At 41.7% G+C, this 19,175-nt stretch overlaps 1 protein-coding gene across 4 annotated transcripts in view; it reads left to right on the top strand.

The window, feature by feature from the left end:
• Positions 1–14,053: 14,053 nt before the first annotated feature.
• FAM133B (family with sequence similarity 133 member B) overlaps positions 14,054–19,175 on the top strand; it is a 29,718-nt gene continuing 24,596 nt past the window's right edge. Inside the window, exon 1 of one of the 4 annotated variants that reach the window (XM_034964450.3) lies at positions 14,054–14,600. In XM_034964450.3, coding sequence (XP_034820341.1) covers positions 14,577–14,600 — 24 coding nt within the window. In that variant the 5' untranslated portion in view covers positions 14,054–14,576. Of the gene's footprint in view, positions 14,601–14,636; positions 15,008–19,175 lie in introns of those variants that run through there. The other 3 variants (XM_055114710.2, XM_003809733.5, XM_034964449.3) reach the window with 3 other exon arrangements.

The following is a 19,175-nucleotide window of genomic DNA, read 5'->3' as shown; positions in this document are numbered from 1 at the left end:
TTTTTTTTTTTTTTTTTTTTTTTTTGGTGCTTCTTATTTGCAACCTGGCCATGTGGTAGAAAGAATGTGTTTTAAAGTTTTACTTTAAGAGATTCCTTTTCAGGCTTCTAGTGTTTAAAAAGTAAATAACAGCTAAGTGAGCTTAGAACTCATTCAACAATTGGCCGGGCACGGTGGCTCATGCCTTTAATCCCAGTACTTTGGGAGGCCGAGGCAGGCAGATCACCAGAGGTCAGGAGTTCAAGACCAGGCTGGCCAACGTGGTGAAACCCTGTGTCTACTAAAAATACATGAAAACTAGCCGGGCATGGTGGCACGTGCCTGTAATCCCAGCTACTCAGGAGGCTGAGGCAGGAGAATCACTTGAACCTGGGAAGTGGAGGTTGCAGTGACCTAAGATGGCGCCACTGCACTCCTGCCTAAGCAACAGAGCAAGACTCCATCTCAAAAAAAAAAAAAGAACTCATTCAACAATCATGCGTTGCTTAATGACTGAGATACAGTCTGAGAGATGCATTGTTAGGGGATTTCATCGTTGTGAGAACATCATAGAGTGTACTTACACAAATACACACCTAGACTAGATGGTGTAGCCTAAGCCTCCTAGGCTACAAACCTGTATAGTATTGAATACCGTAGGCAATTGTAACACATTGTTAAGTATTTGTGTATCTAAACATAGAAAAGGTACAGTCAAAATATGGTATAAAAGATAAAAAATGGTACACCTGCAAAGGGCACTTACAATGAATGGAGCTTTCAGGACTGGAAGTTTCTCAGGATAAGTCAGTGAGTGGTGAGTGAATGTGAAGGCCTAGGACATTACACTACTGTAGACTTTACTGTACACTTAGGTCACACTAAATTTATTTTAAATTTTTTCTTTAATAATAAATTAACCTTGGCTTACTGTAAATTTTTTAGTTTATAAACTTTAATTTTTTTTAACTTTTTGACTTTTTTTTTTTTTTGGAGACAGGGTCTCACTCTGTCACCTACGCTGGAGTACAGTGGCACAATCATGGCTCACTGCAGCCTCCACCTCCCAGGCTCAACCTATCCTCCCACTTCAGTCCCCTACCCCCAAGTAGCTGGGATTTCAGGGGCATGATTGACTCTTTTATAATAACACTTTATTTTTAAACACAAACACATTGCACAGCTATACAAAAATATTTTCTTTATTCTATAAGATTTTTTCTATTTTTAATTTTTTTTTTTAATTTTTAAACTGTTTCATTAAAAACCAACATGCAAACACACACATTAGCCTAGGCCTACACAGGGTCAGGGTTATCAATATCATTGTCTTCTACCTCCATATCTTGTCCCACAGGAAGGACTTCAGGGGCAATAACACACATGGAGCTGTCATCTCCTGTGATAGTGCCTTCTGAAATACTTCCTGAAGGACATGCCTCCGGCTGTTTTACAGTTAACTTTTTTTATAAGTAGGCGTACACTTTGTAGCAATGATTAAAAGTATAGTATAGTAAATACATAAATCAGTAACAGCCATTTATCATTATCACAAATGTGAGTCATGTGTTACACTGTGACATCACTAGGCAATAGGAATTTTTCAGCTCCACTATAATCTTACCAGACCACCGTTATATATTCAGTTCATCATTATGCAGTGCATGACTGTATTTATTGAACCCTCATTAGTTGACTGTGCTAAGCACTGAAGTTACAAAAATGAGTAAGGCAATGGACAGTCCTTTCAGGAGCTTACAGGAAGAGAAGGGGCTGTGAAAAAGTTTGTGTAACTAATTGCTAATCACCTGGAGATGAGCAAAGTTTTCACCTTGGAAATCATGCTTAAGGGGACTCAAAAACAAAGAGCAATGATTTCCAGTTTCATGAGGAGAAATACTTTGCCCGTGTAGAGGCCTGTAATTTTATGAAAGAGCAGGCAGGGAAGGTGAGGAGGCTGGTGAGACTGTGCCTGGGACAGTGGCCTTCAAATATCTGGATCATAACCTAGAGAAAGAAATAGAATCTGCCAGCATGAGCTGGTACACACATGCACACACATACAAACACACACACACATATATGCTGGATCATTTTCTTTGAAGCTGTGTACAAACAGCTCCTTTGGTTATCTCTGGTATTTGGTACTCACTTAGGACCACATTGCATTAAAAAAGCCTAGTAGCCTTTTGCCATTGATTTTACCCTCTGGACTGTCATCCCAATTTACATTTCCTGTTGTCTAGGGAAGAACTCCTTATGTGGATGGCTCCCGGAAGGCTATATTTGTTCAAACTTACATTTTACAAAATGATGCTATGTGGTCCACACATTCTCTTTTCTGTTTTGTTATCTACTACTCTGAAAATAACTAGTGACTAAAGCTGATTTCACAATCACATGAATAGGCCATGACTTACAGTTTGAAAATTATTGATAAAAGAGGCGGGTATGTGAAGGAGAGTCAGGAGGTAAGGTCATATAGGCCATGTAAAGGAGCTTGGAACCACAGAAGGACTTTAAAGAAGGAGATTATTTCTGTTAATTTTTGTTCAACTATGTATGTACTGGAGGCAGAGGGAGGAATAGATCAAGCAGCTCCTGAGATACTACACAATAAACCAAAAGGGGGATCATTGTCACTGATACATATATTCCTCTCTTTGTATATAATATCAGGTATACTGTATTTAAATTGGACTTCCAGAATTCCCTAGAAGCTCCCATTAGGACTTGCCTTTATTTTTTCATAGGTCCTAAATTGCATTTAAATTTTATTTATTTATTTATTTTTGAGGCAGGATCTTACTCTGCACGTAGACTAAAGCGCAGTGGCACAATCTCACCCCCCAAGTATCTGGGACTACAGGCATGCACCACCACTCCTGGCTAATTATTATTATTCTTCTTTGTAGAGACAGGGTCTCACTATGTTGCCTAGGCTGGTCTCAAACTCTTGGGCTCAGGTGATCCTCCTGCCTTGGCCTCCCTAAGTGCTGGCATGAGCCACCATGCCCAGGAGGCTGGTGAGACTGTGCCTGGGACAGTGGCCCTCAAATATCTGGATCATAACCATTTAGATTTTTAAACTTTAAATTTTAAATTTTAAAACTCTTTAAAAAATATTCATGAGGTAATATAAAGGGTCAAGAATTTGATCTTTATTAAGATATCAAAAACTTGTGGTTTATAAAGGGGTCAGTCATAATGATACATGTTTCCACAAACCATAGGCATCTACAACCAGGTCTGATTGGACCATTTTCTTTATTTTTTATTTTATTTATTTATTTATTTTTGAGATGGAATTTCGCTCTTATTGCTTAGGCTGGAGTGAAGTGGTGTGATCTTGGCTCACTGCAACTTCCGCCTCCCAGGTACAAGTAATTCTCCTGTCTCAGCCTCCCAAGTAGCTCGGATTACAGGCATGCACCACCACACCTGGCTAATTTTTTGGGTATTTAGTAGAGATTGGGTTTCACCATGTTAGTCAGGCTGGTTGCAAACTCCTAACCTCAGGTAATCCACTCCCCTCGGCCTCTCAAGTGCTGGGATTACAGGCTTGCGGCACCGCGTCTGGCCTACTGGACCATTTTTTTTTTTTTTTTTTGAAGCTATGTATGAACAGCTCCTTCAGTTATCTCTGTATTACTCACTCAGAACCTACTATACATTACATTACATTACATTACATTACATTAAGAACCTAGTAGCTGTTTGCCACTGATTTTGCCCTTTGGAATGTCAGCCCAATTTGCACCTCCTGTTCTGTAGGGAAACACTCTTAATGGTAGGGATGGGTCCCAGGATGCCATGTTTGCTCTGCAGTGTGGTGAAACCCAGTCTCTACTAAAAATACAAAAATTAGCCAGGCATGGTGGTGCATGTTTGTAATCTCAGCTGCTTAGGAGATTGAGGCAGGAGGATCACTTCAACCCGGGAGGCAGAGGCTGCAGTGAGCTGAGATCACACCACTGTACTCCAGCCTGGGCGACAGAGTGAGACTCTGTGGAATAGAATGCAAAATTCAGATTCTTAAGGCAATGTATTTCTACTTTTATAGATTTATTTTTAAATAAACCCATTTTTATAAAAATGAAAAAAATACAGATAACTTCAAAGATATTATTTGACTTTAATAACTGCATTGGAGGATACCACTAGATGCCCCTTGATACAATTCCCTCTCCTGTGGAAAATTTTGAGAAGCACCACAGCAGCCAAGAGAACACATTGGCACTTGTTTGGAATGGGGTCTGTTGTTCTAAATGCTGTACCTCCTCTGGTCTCCAGGATTCTTCATTTGAAAATGACAACTATTCTGTGATAAAGAAAGTCAAGTTTACCCATATTCACTGGATGTCTACAACTGGTCTCGGCTTTCAAAGAGCATCCGATACAAGGAGGCAGAAGCATCAAGAGGCACCCAGTAGTTCATTGGTTCAACAGTGATGGTTTGTAATAATAGACCCTCCCTCCTGCTCCTTGGATTGCATTGTGATACAGTGTTATTTAACGTGGATGCAGCAAAAATAGTGCCCTGGAGGAGAAGGGAAGCAATTGACATCCAGTGAACTCCCCAAGTGCCAATTTGGTACATGCCATACAAACTATCTTATTTCATCAAGTCATTCTTACCTCCAAAGTGAGAATAAGTAGATGGTGTGGTCAGCCCCAAAAAGTTCTGAAATGAAGTTGTATATAAACACATAGGAAAGAAATATCAGTGCATGCTCTAGGGTCTAGTGGTGCCTAAACAGAGTAGAGGTTCAGTAGTATTGAATGGATTAGTGATGAATTTCCAGTGGCCAAGTGACTGAAATGTAACTGCTGAAATAAAATCATCACATACTTACCATAAAATATTTAAAGAATACAAAAACTACTAAGAAAAAAATTAATATTACCTGAAACTCCACAACCTGGAGAAAATCACTGCTAATATTTTGATAAATAATTTCTAGATACCTAGCTTTGTACAGATACATGTAAGATACAGGAATGAAATTTTACGCTATGATGATGGGCTGGCTGTACACCCCATTCAATAACTTGTGTTTTGAGTGTTTTGTGTTGCTTTACAGAAGATCTTGGACAATTCGTCATTGCAATACATATAAATCTACATTAACTTCTCTCATAACTGAATAGTGTGCCATTGTGTAAATGTACTATAATTTACTTACCCAATCCCCTATTGATAGGTATTTCTCCCCACCATATATCCAATTTTTTACTGTTAGAAACAATGCTTCTAAGGAGGGTGCGGTGGCCCACGCCTATAATCCCAGCACTTTGGGAGGCCAAGCCCAGGGGTTTGAGAGCAGCCTGGGCAACATGGTGAAACCCCGTCACTACAAAAAATACAAAAAAAAAAAAAAAAGCCAGGCACGGTGACATGGACCCTGAGACTGAGGTGGGAGGATGGCTTGAGCCAGGAAGGTCCAAGTAGTAAGTCATGATTGTGCCACTGCACTCCAGCCTAGTTGACAGAGTGAGACGCAGTCTCAAAAAAAAAAAAAAAAAAAAAAAGAAGAAGAAGAAGAAGAAAGAAACAGTGTTCTAAGGGCAGTACTGCGCGTGCATTTATTTGCAAATGTCAGCAGCTAGCTTTAAGTCATCTCATCACTGGAAACTCATACACTCATTCATTCAACACTTAATGAACTTCTGTTCCAGGCACCAGCAAACCCTAGAAATACAGTAGTGAACAAAACAAGGTGCTTGCTCTCATGGAGCTAACATAAATATTTGCATAGGATAATTACATTATGATAAGTGCTAAAATTGCTATAAGGTAGAAAGTACTTGCACTGGCCAATGCAAAGACTTTGGTATTTACTCTGAATAAGATGGGAAACTGCTGGAAGATGGGAAACTGGTGTCAGAAAAGGCCCTGTCAAAAGAGTTGAGGCATGAAGAATGAGACTAAGGCAGCTAGGTGGGGTGCTGAGGGGAAAGCAGCTGAAAGCTTCAAGGTAGGAAGGCTTGGTATGTAGAAAAGGCATCAGTGAGCCTAGAGCATAGTCAGTTGGGGGAGGAGTGGTCAGAGATGAGGTTAGAGAGGTAGAGAATGTAGACAGCCTGTTTGAGAAGCTGAATCATAAAGCAAAACAGAGAAATGGAAGTAGAGCTCAGGGAGGATGTGGTATCAAAGGAGAATTCTTGTTTTCTGAGATGGAAGACAGTCCATTGTGGAAACAGAGAGATTGAGGGTGAAAAAGAAGCAATAACAGCAGAAGCAAAGGTAATGAGAAGAGGGAGAGGAAGGGCCCAGGAGAACAAGAGGAAGAGCTGGATTTGAGAGAGAAAAGGATTAATGGGAGGGCAGGCAAAGACAGTGGGTACAGGTACAAACAGACCAGTCAATATGGCAGTGAAACTAGTCATTGATTCATTTAGTAAATATTTATTGAGCACAGTGATGTGCCAAGCACTGTTCTTAGGCACTGGGGATGTGGCAGTAAACAAAATAGACAAAATGTCTTGTTTTTATGGAGCTTGTTTTCTAGTGAGGGGCAACAAATAAATAATTATAGTAAACTAGGATGTTAGATACATGTGTGGGAAGAAATGAGGAAAGGAATATAAAGTGTCGTGGGGGTGCAATTTTAAACGAGGATATCAGTGAAGGCCTCATAGAGAAGGTGACACTAGATCAAAGGACTTACAGAGAAGAGGAATCTAGGTGTATTAGTGATGAAGAAAACAACAGGTGCTAATGCCTTAAGGCAGGAGCATGCCTGCCATGTCCAAAGAACAGCAAGGGGGCCAGTGTAGCAGCAATTAACTGCAAGAGAAAGAAAGGAGATATTCCAGGGAAGTTAGTGGCAGGAGAAGCATATCTTGGAGGGGCTTCTTGGCCAATGCAAAGACTTTGGTATTTACTCTGAATAAGATGGGAAACTGCTGGAAGGCAAGAAGCACAGTCGTGACATATGATCTGACTGTTTGTAAAGCCACTGTGACTGCTCTATTGAGAAAATACTTTAGGGTGGCAAAGATGTAAGCAGGGAGCCTGGGTTAGGAGGCTGTTGTAATAATCCAGATGAGAGATAATGGTAGCTTTGATCAAAGTGAAAACAACGGAGACAACAAGATGTAAGATGTTTTGAAGGTAAAGTTTATAGTAGGTGCTTATAAATTAGACATGGCATTGAAAGAGAAGAAGCGAGGATGGGCTGGGCGTGGTGGCTCACGCCTGTAATCCCAGCACTTTGGGAGGCCGAGGTAGGTGGATCACCTGAGGTCAGGAGTTTGAAATCAGCCTGGTCAACATGTGAAAGCCCATCTACTAATAAGAAAAAATACAAAAATTAGCCAGATGTGGTGGCGGGCGCCTGTAATTCTAGCTATTTGGGAGGCTGAGGCACAAGAATCACTTGAACCCTGGAGGCAGAGGTTGCAGTGAGCTGAGATCGCAGCATTGCACTCCAGCCTGGATGACAGAGTGAGACTTTGTCTAAAAAAAAAAAAAAGTGAGGATGTCTCTGAAGTTTTTGGCTTAAGCAGGTGGAAAGATCAAGTTGCCATTTACTGAGATGGGAAGAATGTAGGAGGACCTGGTTTTAGGGAGAATATTGGGAGTTGGACATTGGACATGTTAAGCTTGAGCTCATATGAGACACTGAAGTGGGGATGTTGACTAGGCAGTTAGAGGCATGAGTCTAGATTCCAAGGAAGTGGTCTAGATTGGAAATAAAAGTTTTGAAGTTGTCAGTGCCTGGATGGCATATAAAGCTAGAGATTGGATGAGATCAACAAGAAAGAAAGTGTCTATAAAAAGAAGAGATCCCGGCTGGGTGCGTTGGCTCACGCCTGAAATCCCAGCATTTTGGGAGGCCGAGGCAGGCGGATCACCTAAGGTCAGGAGTTCAAGACCAGCCTGACCAACATGGAGAAATCCCATCTCTACTAAAAATACAAAATTAGCCAAGCGTGGTGGCACCTGCCTATAGTCCCAACTACTAGGGAGGCTGAGGCAGGAGAATTGCTTGAACTCGGGAGGCGGAGGTTGTAGTGAGCCAAGATCATGACATTGCACTCCAGCCTGGGCAACAAGAGTGAAACTCCGTCTCAAAAAAAAAAAAAAAAAAAGGGAAAGATCCCAGAACCAAGCTCTACAGTGCCCCAGTGTTTATATGCCAAGCTCTACAGTGCCCCAGTGTTTATATCCCAGGAGACGAAGGAAAATATGCAACAAAGACTAAGTGGACTTTACGAGAAGCAGAAGGTGAGCATAGTGTCTGGAAATCCAAGTGAAAAAAAATCTTTTGAGGAGGAGAGAGTCCTTGTTGTGACAAATGCTGCTGATAGGTCAAGGAAAATAAGGGGCAACTGATTAAGCAACATAGAGAAGATGAGCAACCTTGAAAAGAAATCTTGATTAGGTGGTAGAGGTAGAAGCCTGATTAGATTGGATTCAAGAAAGAATTGGTCAGCAAGTGGGATGTGAAAAATACTAACTGTGAAATAAAAAGTACTAAGTGTAAAGTAAAAGATGTGAGGTGTGAAGTATGACCTGGTACAATATTGACCCCACACTTTGATAAGCTCAGAGTACTTTCCTCCTAAGATCAAGAACAAGGCAAGAATGTCAGCTTTCACCACTTCTATTCAACACTGTACTGGAGGTGCTAGCTAATGCAATAAGCAAGAAAACAAAAAACATACAGATTAGAAGGGAAGTAAAGTCTCTCTCTCTTTTTTTTTTTTTTTTTTTTTTTTTTTTTTGAGATGGAGTCTCACTCTGTCACCCAGGCTGGAGTGCAGTAGCAAGATCTTGGCTCACTGCAACTTCCACCTCCCGGGTTCAGGCAATCTACCTCAGCCCCCAAGTAGCTGGGATTACAAGCATGTGCCACCATGCCCGGCTAATTTTTGTATTTTTAGTAGAGACGAGGTTTTACCATGTTGGCCAGGCTGGTCTCAAACTCCTGACCTCAAGTGATCTGCCCACCTCGGCCTCCCAAAGTGCTGGGATTACAGGTGTGAGCCGCCACACCTGGCAAGTCTCTCTTTATTCAAAGACAGTATGAGTGTCTATGTAGAAACTCCAAAGGCTCTACCAAAAAAAAAAAAAAAAAAAAAAAAAAGGCTACTAGAATGAATAAATTTAGCAAGGTTATAGGTTTAACTGCAAAAGGGCACAAGGAAACTTTCTAGAGAGATGGAAAATGATATCCTGATGGTAGTCATGGTTACATGATCATATATATTTTTCAAAACTCATCAAACTGAACATTTTAAACTGGTGGATTTTACCGGATGTGGAATATACCTCAATAAAGCTGATTTTTAAAAGAAAAAATAAAGATGTTTTCTTTCAATGCTAACAACAAAGCCATCCTGAAATAATTGTCCAAGAATGTTTATAGCTTGTTAGTCACCTCAACAAGGGTGGAACGAGAGGAAAATTACAGTGAAATTATAACCCATTGATTCAGTTGGCGCCCTCATGAACACCAGAAACTTTCCTTTCTGACTCACTTTACTTGGTAGCTTCCACTGCCTTTATCCAATAATAGTGCTCAACCTGGGGTTTACAAGCGGAAAATTAATTAAAATGAATGTCTATTTGGTTTTCATGATCCAAATCCTTTTTTAAAAACATCCTTTTTATATTTTTTACAGCGAGAAATATAGTTGTCAGGAGCACAGGATGATCACGTTTGCTGGTGATCATTTTCTCTGCATGTAGGCAAAATTACATCCAGAAGTTAAATGGTGAGTGTGGAATCGGAGCAAGGGGAGTTGATTAGCTGAGCAGTCCTATAAAATAAAATAAATCAGAAAGAAGGGAATATGGTGGAAAATAAAAATTCCTATACCTGCCCTCTAAACTCACTAATACCATTATGAAGTATCCAGCAATGAAGATTTCAAGCATACGTACGTAAAAAGTTGAACCATATGAAATTGCCGTTCTCATAGGTTAGAAATTACTGCATGTCAGTAATTTCATAAGGCTCAACCAGTGCATCCTCTTGCTGCACATACTGCCATACTCTATGTACTCACATTCTTTTTTTTTTTTTTTCTTGAGACAGGTTCTCACTTTGTCACCCAGACTGGAGTGCAGTAGCATGAACACAGCTCACTGCAGCCTCAACCTCCCTGGGCTCAGGTAATTCTCCCACCTCAGCCTCCCAAGTAGCTGGGACCATTATGCACCGCCAACCCCGGCTAATTTTTTATAGAGATGAGATTTTGCCCTGTTGCCCAGACTGGTCTTCAACTCCTGAGCTCAAGCAATCTGCCCACCTCGGCCTCCCAAAGTGCTGAGATTGCAGGTGTAAGCTACTATGCCCGGCCTACTCATACTCTTTATAATTCTCTTTTTCACTTAATAATAATGTATAGTGGCCATTTTTCCCTATCAACACATACAGCTCTACATCACTTTCTAAATAACTGCATAATTTGCCATTACATGGACATACCATACTTTAACCCTTTTGATGGATATTTAACTTGTTTCCTGTCTTTTGCTCTGTCATTTAATATAGTTGGATAAACACAACAGCTGTTGTCTTCAAACACAAAAGCTCCATGTTTTCATTTCCAGTCTAGTGACATGCATGCCAAAACAACATACTTGGGTTTGTGGGTTGAGTTTCTGTATCTCTCACCATTGTTTAAAATCTCAAATACCCACACAACAATAACAAAAAAAAAATAGGAAAATCAGGCTGGGCGTGGTGGCTCATGCCTGTAATCCCAGCAATTTGGGAGGCCGAGGCGGGCGGATCACTTGAGGTCAGGAATTCAAGACCAGCCTGGCCAACAAGGTGAAAACCCATCTCTACTAAAAATACAAAAATTAGCCAGGCATGGTGGTGACGTGTGCCTGTAATCCCAGCTACTTGGGAGGCTGGAGCAAGAGAATCACCTGAACACGGGAGGCAGAGGTTGCAGTGAGCTGAGATCTCACCACTGCACTACAGCTTGGGTGACAGAGCGAGACTCTGTCTCAAGAAAAAAAAAAAAAAAGAAAGAAAGAAAAAAGAAAAAGAAAAATATATAGGACAATCAACTATATTGTTTAATTTGGATATAGACCCAAGTTCATCGCTAAAGATGCCACCTGAGTTATAATCTTTGTTATTCAAGCTGAAAAATCCTGCCCCAGAGAATTATTATTATTATTAGACTGTTCCTATTTACAGCTTTGCCTTTTATCAATGCTTATGTTACTACCCTGCTTAAACAGCTTTATCTCATTTGCAAGAACATGGGTAGATCTGGAGGACGTTATATTAAGTGAAATAAGTCAGGCACAGAAAGACAAATACTGCATGATCTCACTTATATGTGGAATCTAAAACGGTTGAACTCATAGAAGTAGAGAGTAAAATTTGGTTATCAGGGGCTGGAGGAGTGGGAAGGGAGGGAAGTGGGAGCTGCGGATCAAAAAGTACAAAGATTTAAATAGACAAGAAAAATAAGTTTTGAGATCTACTGCACAGCAGGGTGACTATGGTCAATAATAATGTATCATATATTTCAAAATAACCAAGAGTAAGTTTCAAATGTCTCACCATAAAAAAAATAGGTAGGCAAGGTGATGGATATGTTAATTTGTTTAATCACTCCACATTGTATACATATAACAAAATATCATATTGTACTCCATAAATGTATACAGTGATTTGTCAATTAAAATAATATTAATTTTAAAAAGGCTCTACAGCTGGGTGTGGTGGCTCACGCCTGTAATCCCAGCACTTTGGGAAGCCAAGGAGGGTGGATCATCTGAGGTCAGGAGTTCGAGACCAGCCTGGCCAACATAGTGAACCCCTGTCTCTACTAAAAATACAAAAATTAGCTGGGTGTGGTGGTGCATGCCTGTAATCCCAGCTATTTGGGAGGCTGAGGCAGGAGAATCGCTTGAACCCAGGAGGCAGAGGTTGCAGTGAGCCGAGATCTCACCACTGTACTCCAGCCTGGGCAACAGAGCAAAACTCTATCTCAAAAAAAAAAAAAAAAAAAAAAAAAAAAAAAAAAAAAGGCTCTGCCTGCAGAATAAAATATAACTTCTTCCTTTGGCATTCGAGGTCCTTTGCCTCCAGGCCCAGTGTACCTTTCCAGCCTTGTTCCCTTCTATCATAAGTGTTCTATGCTGCCAAACCTGACCACATCACCACTCCTTTTACGCGGGCTGTTCCCTCTGTAATGTCCTTCCCTCTCAGTTCCTCTGAGGGAAGTTGGCCCAGGGTCACAATCCACCTGAAATGCCACTTCTCAATCCTCCCTCTCTTCTCTCCCCTCCCAAAGGCAGTGTGATTTTGTAAGGAAAGCATATGCTTTCATGGTGTGTGTGTGTGTGTGTGTGTGTGTGTCTACGTGTGCCTGTGTGTCTACGTGTGTATTTAATAGAGACTGCATCTTGTAAATGCTTTCATGTTTGACACACCTGTGTTTGAATCCCCAGCTTCTCTGCTTTCTTGCTGTGGAAGCTGGCACAAATTACTCGGCTTCCCTTCGCCTCGATTTTTCTCATCCACAAAATGGAATGTAATCTCCTGGTTATGCCTAGAACATTCGGGAGGGCATGTAGGCCCATTGCTAGGACAGAAATGTATTTATTAGCAGATCACACATGTGCAGAGAATGTGTAAAGATTTCTACTGTCACTGAATTATATCCTGAGAAGTCTTGGACTGATTTGTTCTTTATGTAGTCCACTCAGATGAGCTCCCGATAGCTCTCACAGGCCCCTGGTCATTTTCTTGTTTTTCTGTCCTCCCAGGGATTCACGTTTCATCCAGGAGGGGTTGTGTACACTCGCAGAGAGAGAGAGACTTCTAAAGGAAACACAACCTTTCTGTTGACTTATACCATATTTTTAAAAATCTCTGTGTTCTGTACAATCAGCCAACCAAGCAAGTGAAAGGTAAGAAGGAGCTGAAGAGGGAAAAAAAAACTATATTCTCTCACAGGTATTATCATGCTTATCATGTTGGAGTATTAAAAATAATATCTGTCAAATGCCTAGAATATTTAAAACATGAAAAATAAGCCAGGAAAGAAAGAATAACTTAATATTAATAGGTTCTCCTCTTCCTCTTGTGTATAAAAAGAAGCCTGTCTTCAGTCAGAGTCCCCAGCTTAAGTCAGGGGTAATGGAGGAGGAGGAGAAATGAGAGACTGGAGGCCTCATTTTGGAAAGTGGGTTACTGAGGAAGAATCAACACTTAGTAGGGAGCAGAACCACCAAGGACTGCATGTGAGAGTTTGGAAAAGTTTTGAGACAGAAAATGGTAGTTGGGAGCATCTGTCACATAGTGTAGCATGAAAAATGCAGGGAGGGAGGCAGAGATCGGGAAAGATGATTTTAAAGCATGTTCTTGTATGTAATGAGTGTAATTCCCATTTTGCCATTTCCAAGAGTCCGGAGAAGATCCTAATTGATTTTCAACTACTTCCTAATGATACTTGCTAAGATGAACCCAGAGGGGTCGCTTTATCTATAAATACTTACTAAATATGATTATCTTCTCTGGAGCCCAGATCATCTTCCTTAAAGTTGCAGTGCGGTAGTGCCAATATTACGATATGCTATGCAGTAAAGTTGGCCCTGTGTGTGTTTATTGCCCTTACGAGTTTATAAACAGGCTCCTTGACGATAGGGATTTTTCTTAATCATCTTTGCGCCCTACCCAGCTCCAGCTTCCAGCCACCCAGTTAGTGAAAACTGTACAAACTACATGTTCAAAAATTAGTGTGAAATGAATGCATAGGTGATGAATGAATGGGATTGAAATTAAAGGGTGATTTCGTTAGCAGCGTCTATGACAGCACTGTCTTTCCCCCCACCAGCTGATGGGCTCCGTGAGGGACCAAGGCTCTTTGGTCCTCACTTTGTCCCCAGCACTTGCACTCTGTCAAGCACAAAATAAGCATCGGGAGAATCTTTGTGTCCCCTCGAATGAGTATTTCAGTGTATCAAGAATGGAAGAAAGGCCAAGCGCAGTGGCTCATGCCTGTAATCCCAGCACTTTGGGTCGAGGCGGGCGGATCACTTGAGGTCAGGAGTTATAGACCAGCCTGGCCAACATGGTAAAACCCTGTCTCTACTAAAAATACAAAAAATTTAGCCCGGCGTGTTGACGGCCGCCTGTAATCTCAGCTACTCGGGATGCTGAGGCAGGAAAATCGCTTGAACCCGGGAGGTGGAGGCTGCAGTGAGCCTAGATCGTGCCACTGCACTCCAGCCTGGGCGACGGAGCGAGAGTCTGTCTAAAAAAAAAAAAAAAAAAAAAAAAAAGAATGGAAGAAAGCAAAACAATCCAAGGCCAAACTGAAGCGAGCTGCCTTGGTGGGGCTCCGGTGCAGAAGTGCAGCGTCGCCTGCTCTTGGGTGCCTAATAAACGACCGGACTCCTGCAGGCGCTCCGCCAACTGCAGCGATCTCTGGAGCCGGCCTGTCCTCCACAGAGATAGGGGGCGCTGTAGCAGAGCGCGGTCGTCGAGTCCGCGTGGTGCCGCTCTCTAGGCGGAGTGGGGAGGCGGCAAGAGGACCTGCGGCAGGCCCTCTTCGGCAGTCTCTCCGGCCCGGTTTCCCTCGGCGTGCTACTGTGCGCTCGATCCAGCACCATGGGGAAGCGGGACAATCGGGTGGTGAGTACTCAGCCGGGAAAACAGTGGGGCGACGCAGGGCCCGGCGGCAGGACAGCGAGAACCCTCGCTGTTCCCGGCCGGGCCGGAGGGCAAGCGGCAGCCCTCGGACGTGGGGCCTGGAGACCCAGCACCCTCCGCCGATCCCAGATGCGCGTGCGCCGCGCACGCAGTTGGCGCTTTAGGTTCCCCAGCTCTCTCTTGCCCGCCCCTTTTTTCTTCCCTCACCTCGTCGCTCTTTCTGGCGCTGCTGGTTTGCACTCTTGCCTGCTGTACGCGGGCCCCCAGTGCCCACTTAGAACCGCGAGGGCTCGGGGAACACCCCCCCACCTGGCCCCGCCATGTAACTCCGAAGTCTTAGGCCCTTGGAGGCACCCGACTCACCCGCCCCTTGGTATCGGCCACCCCAGGTCCGCACCCCTCTCCTGCGCACCCAAGTGGGAGGGAGGCACAGAGGCCTCGACGCGGTCCCTGTGCCGGAGAGCCAGCAGCGCGCCTGGTTTTAGCGACAAGCAGGCTCCCGTTTGAAAATGGGATGGCAGCATTTGCTTTCGTGTCTCCAGCGCCCTGTAGGACCTGGCCCCCATAGACACTGTGAGGGAATGAATGGCGTGAAAATAGTTGGCTTTCGAGTCCAACACAAAACTGGAATGTCAGTTTTGTTCCGTCGGAAGTTGGGTGACCTAGAACAAGTTACTTTTCTTCTCTGTGCCTTCGTTTATAAAAGGGGATCATTATTATCTACAACCTTACAGATTAATTGAAATCACAAAAGGCAAGATGTGTGAGCGAGTACTGGGCATGAAAATTATTACTCTAGTAAATGAGATAAAAGAGATGCATAAATAACTTACAGCAGAAAGAGTAGGAAATGGTCCTTGATAGTTGTTAGAGATTCTAAAGGCATTCAAAAGAAAAGGTGCTTTTGAGAAGCGGAGATGGGAGGAAAGTATTGTAGACCGCTGGGGCGGGGTGGGGGTGGGGGGGCTGAAAAACTCAGGTTATGAATCAGATTGAATGAGTAGTAAACATAATGAAATAACAATAAGCTTAGGTTGCAGCCTGACAATTCCTGGGCTTGCCTGTGACAAAGTTTTAGCCACTGAGTAGCAAAATGAGGAAAATGCACGTAAAACGAATGTGCTACGTTTCTTGAACTCGCTTTTTTATTCAACAATTATTTGCAAGTTGTGTGTGTCTCACACCAAAGGAGACTTAACATTTACGAAATGATGACACTTGCCATCTGTAGTAGCCAGTTCTTGCATGGCTTTTATAAAGAAAAACCTGAGGCTGGGTAATTTATAAAGAAAAGGGTTTAATTGGCTCACGGTTCTATGGGCTGTACAGGAAGCTTAGCGGCATCTGCTTCTGGGGAGGCCTCAGGGAGCTGTTACTCATGGTGGAAGGCAAAGCAGGAGCAGGCGTCTTACATGGCAGGAGCGGGACCAAGAGAGGGACGGGGAGAGTTGCTACACAGTTTTAAACAACCGCATCTCTTGAGAACTCATCTCTATGCAGTCCGGGGGAGAGGAGGATGCTAAGCCATTCATGAGAACTCCGCCCCCATGATCCAGTCACCTCCCACCAGGCCCCACCTCCAATATTGGGGATTACAATTCGACATGAGATTTGGGCGGGGACACAGATCCAAACCATTTCACCATCTTAAAAACTTTGTAGTTCTGTATAGTCTTTATAATGGAAAATGTCTAGGAACCACTGTGGTAGTGAATGTTGATTACAAGATAGCGGGATGTTCTTTCTCCTGGCTGTAGGTGAGACTTTGTTGTGCTATCTTGATTGTCATGGCGTTGAAATTATGTAGCATAACACCATTTCAGCATAGGAGCATCCTTAGGTGTTTGAGTATTTTGGGCTCTTCTAATACCCTTGGGCCTTGAATGTTTAGAGATCACCTGACCTTGGATGCAGTTTCATATACAGACCTAAAATGTTTCATATTACTGAAAAAACTTTTTGGTTGAAACATTCCTCTAAAACATTTGAAAAACTTACCAAATTAGCTTCATGTACTAGAACATTTTGATAGCTCTGGGCTCTACTTACTACTTTTGGTATGCAGCTATGGCACAGAGTATTCTGGTAACATTTTGTGTGCACTTCAAAGATTGGGATTAAGAACAAGAAATTAAGAGGTAGAAGACACGGATTGTCTAATTCAGTCTCCTCATTGCATAGAGGAGGGGTAAGACTTTAAACTGGGACCAAAACTTCAGTCATCTGACACTCAATTCTGTACGTCTTAACTCTTGATTTTCTTTTTAAGACTTTTTTTTTTTAAGCATTTTTAGTTTTACAGCAAAATTGAGAGGAAGGTACAAAGATATCCCGTTTACCTCCTGACCCCACTCGTACATAGCCTCCCCATTATGAACATCCTTCACCAGAGTGGTACATTTGTTAAAATTGATGAACCTACATTGACATGTTACTATCATCCAGTCAGTAGTTTACATTAGTGCTCACTCTTAGTGTTCATTCTCTATGGGCTTGGACAAATAAATTTATTTATTTATTTATTTAGACACAGTATCTCACTCTTGCCCAAGCTGGAGTGCAGTGTCGCCATCATGGCTCACTGCAGCTTCAACTTCCCAGGCTCAAGGGATGCTCTCACGTCAGCCTCCCAAGTAGCTGGGACCACAGGTGCGTGGAACCACACCTGGCTAATTTTTTGTTGTTTTTTTGTAGAGATGGGGTTTCACCATGCTGCCCAGGCTGGTCTCAAATTCCTGGCCTCAAGCAATCCTCCCGTCTCGGCCTCCAAAAGTGTTCGGATTACAGGAGTGCCACCACATGCGGCCAACAAATTTATAATGACATGCGTTCACCAATATAGTATCATAAAGAGTAAAAATCCTCTCTTCGGCCTAGCCATTCCTCTACCACCCCTGTCCCCAAGTGTGGCAACCACTGATCTTTTTACTGACTCCATAGTTTTGCCATAACACTTGATTTGGAGCAACAAAATTAATATTTCCCTGTGAAAATATTGGCATTTTTTGAGATTGTCTCAAAAACAGTTCCTGTTCTTTCTTACATTGATGAAACAATCATAGTTTTAAAGATGATAGGATTGCTTTCCAAAAAAAGCCCCAGTGAATTTCAGGTTGAACAGTTTTTTTAATTTTTATTTTTAGAGCAGTTTTAGGTTCACAGCAAAATTGAACAGAAAGTACAGAGGGTTCCCATATACCTCCACACTTGTGCAGCTCTACCATTATCACCATTCGCCAGCACCAGCAGGGTGGTACCTTTGTTACATTTCATGAATCTACATCGACACATTATCATCACCCAGAGTCAGTAGTTTGCATTAGGGGTCACTCTTGGTATGCATTCTTGTACAGTTTTTATAACTGAACGTTTTAATTCAGGACTTGTAAAGGGCTCTTAAGTTCATGATGGCCACCTTTTGTGCTTGTTATTTTCCGAAGTGTTCTTCATGTTCTTTTCTGCTACTTTGGGCCCTCTAAAATAGATGTATCCTCTAGATAAAAATAGGTAATCAAATTGACAAATGAAATTCTGCACATTGTGTCTTTAGCCAGTTTTACTGCATTGCTCTTTTTGTACCTGCCCACATACATATCCCCTTGAGACCAATTTGCCATCCTGAGTTTCAGAAACAAATCATTTTCTGTTATCTGAACTCATGCAGCAGTTTGAAGCCACAGAGAATTCTAGTTACATATGGATGTGAATGTTTGATTTACAAGGTCACAGTGTTTATAATGATTAAGTCATAGTGAAATGTTTCAAGAAATTGCACAATCTCTATATTTTAGTGAATGCTTAACCATGCCACCCACTTAATGTTAGAAGCATTATTTTTCACACTGATACAAAAATGAAAACTCTTGTACCTTTGTAAAAATAGTTACTTGTTTTAAAAGCTTTCTGTTGTGCATAGTTTTAAAGAAAAGTATTGTTGCTTAATGAATAAGAGCAGACTATCAAGTGTTTTGCATGGAGCCTAGAACATAAGATGCACTTTAAAAAATATTGCTATTATAATTGAAATAAACAATGGAGATATTTGGAGTGTACTTAAGCAGACTGAGATAGTGTTTGTGGTCAAAAGCTTAAAAGTAAGCCTTATTCAGCAGTAGTTCATGTAATTGTACCCGTAGTCCTAGCATGTGAATATACTACTTTACTAGTATTTTCCTCTGAAAAGTAGGAATAGGTTGGTATGTACTTTATGAAAGCAGTTTGATAGTACACAGTAAGATGTAAAAATATTAATGTACTTTAAAGATACATGCTAGATAACTTGAAGACTGTAAAACATGGTAAATGTTATAATTTTTTTCATTAGAATGAAAAATTGCCACTGCATTATCTGTGAATTTTTACATAAGGACAGTTCAGCTCTCTGAGTTGGAGTGGCAGTATTGTGGTTGGATTTTTGTCATTTTCTTTACTTTTATTACTATAATAATGTTTACGCAGTTACATTTTTTGTTTTATAAAGGTAATCATTATTTAAAATTTTTTTCTCCAGTGTGTGAATGAATATGGATGTTTTCCTTTATATTTTGGTGCACATGC

The sequence above is a fragment of the Pan paniscus genome, chromosome 6 (genome assembly GCF_029289425.2).
Source record: "Pan paniscus chromosome 6, NHGRI_mPanPan1-v2.0_pri, whole genome shotgun sequence".
NCBI lineage: Eukaryota > Metazoa > Chordata > Mammalia > Primates > Hominidae > Pan > Pan paniscus.
This window is presented reverse-complemented; position numbering and strand designations above follow the sequence as displayed.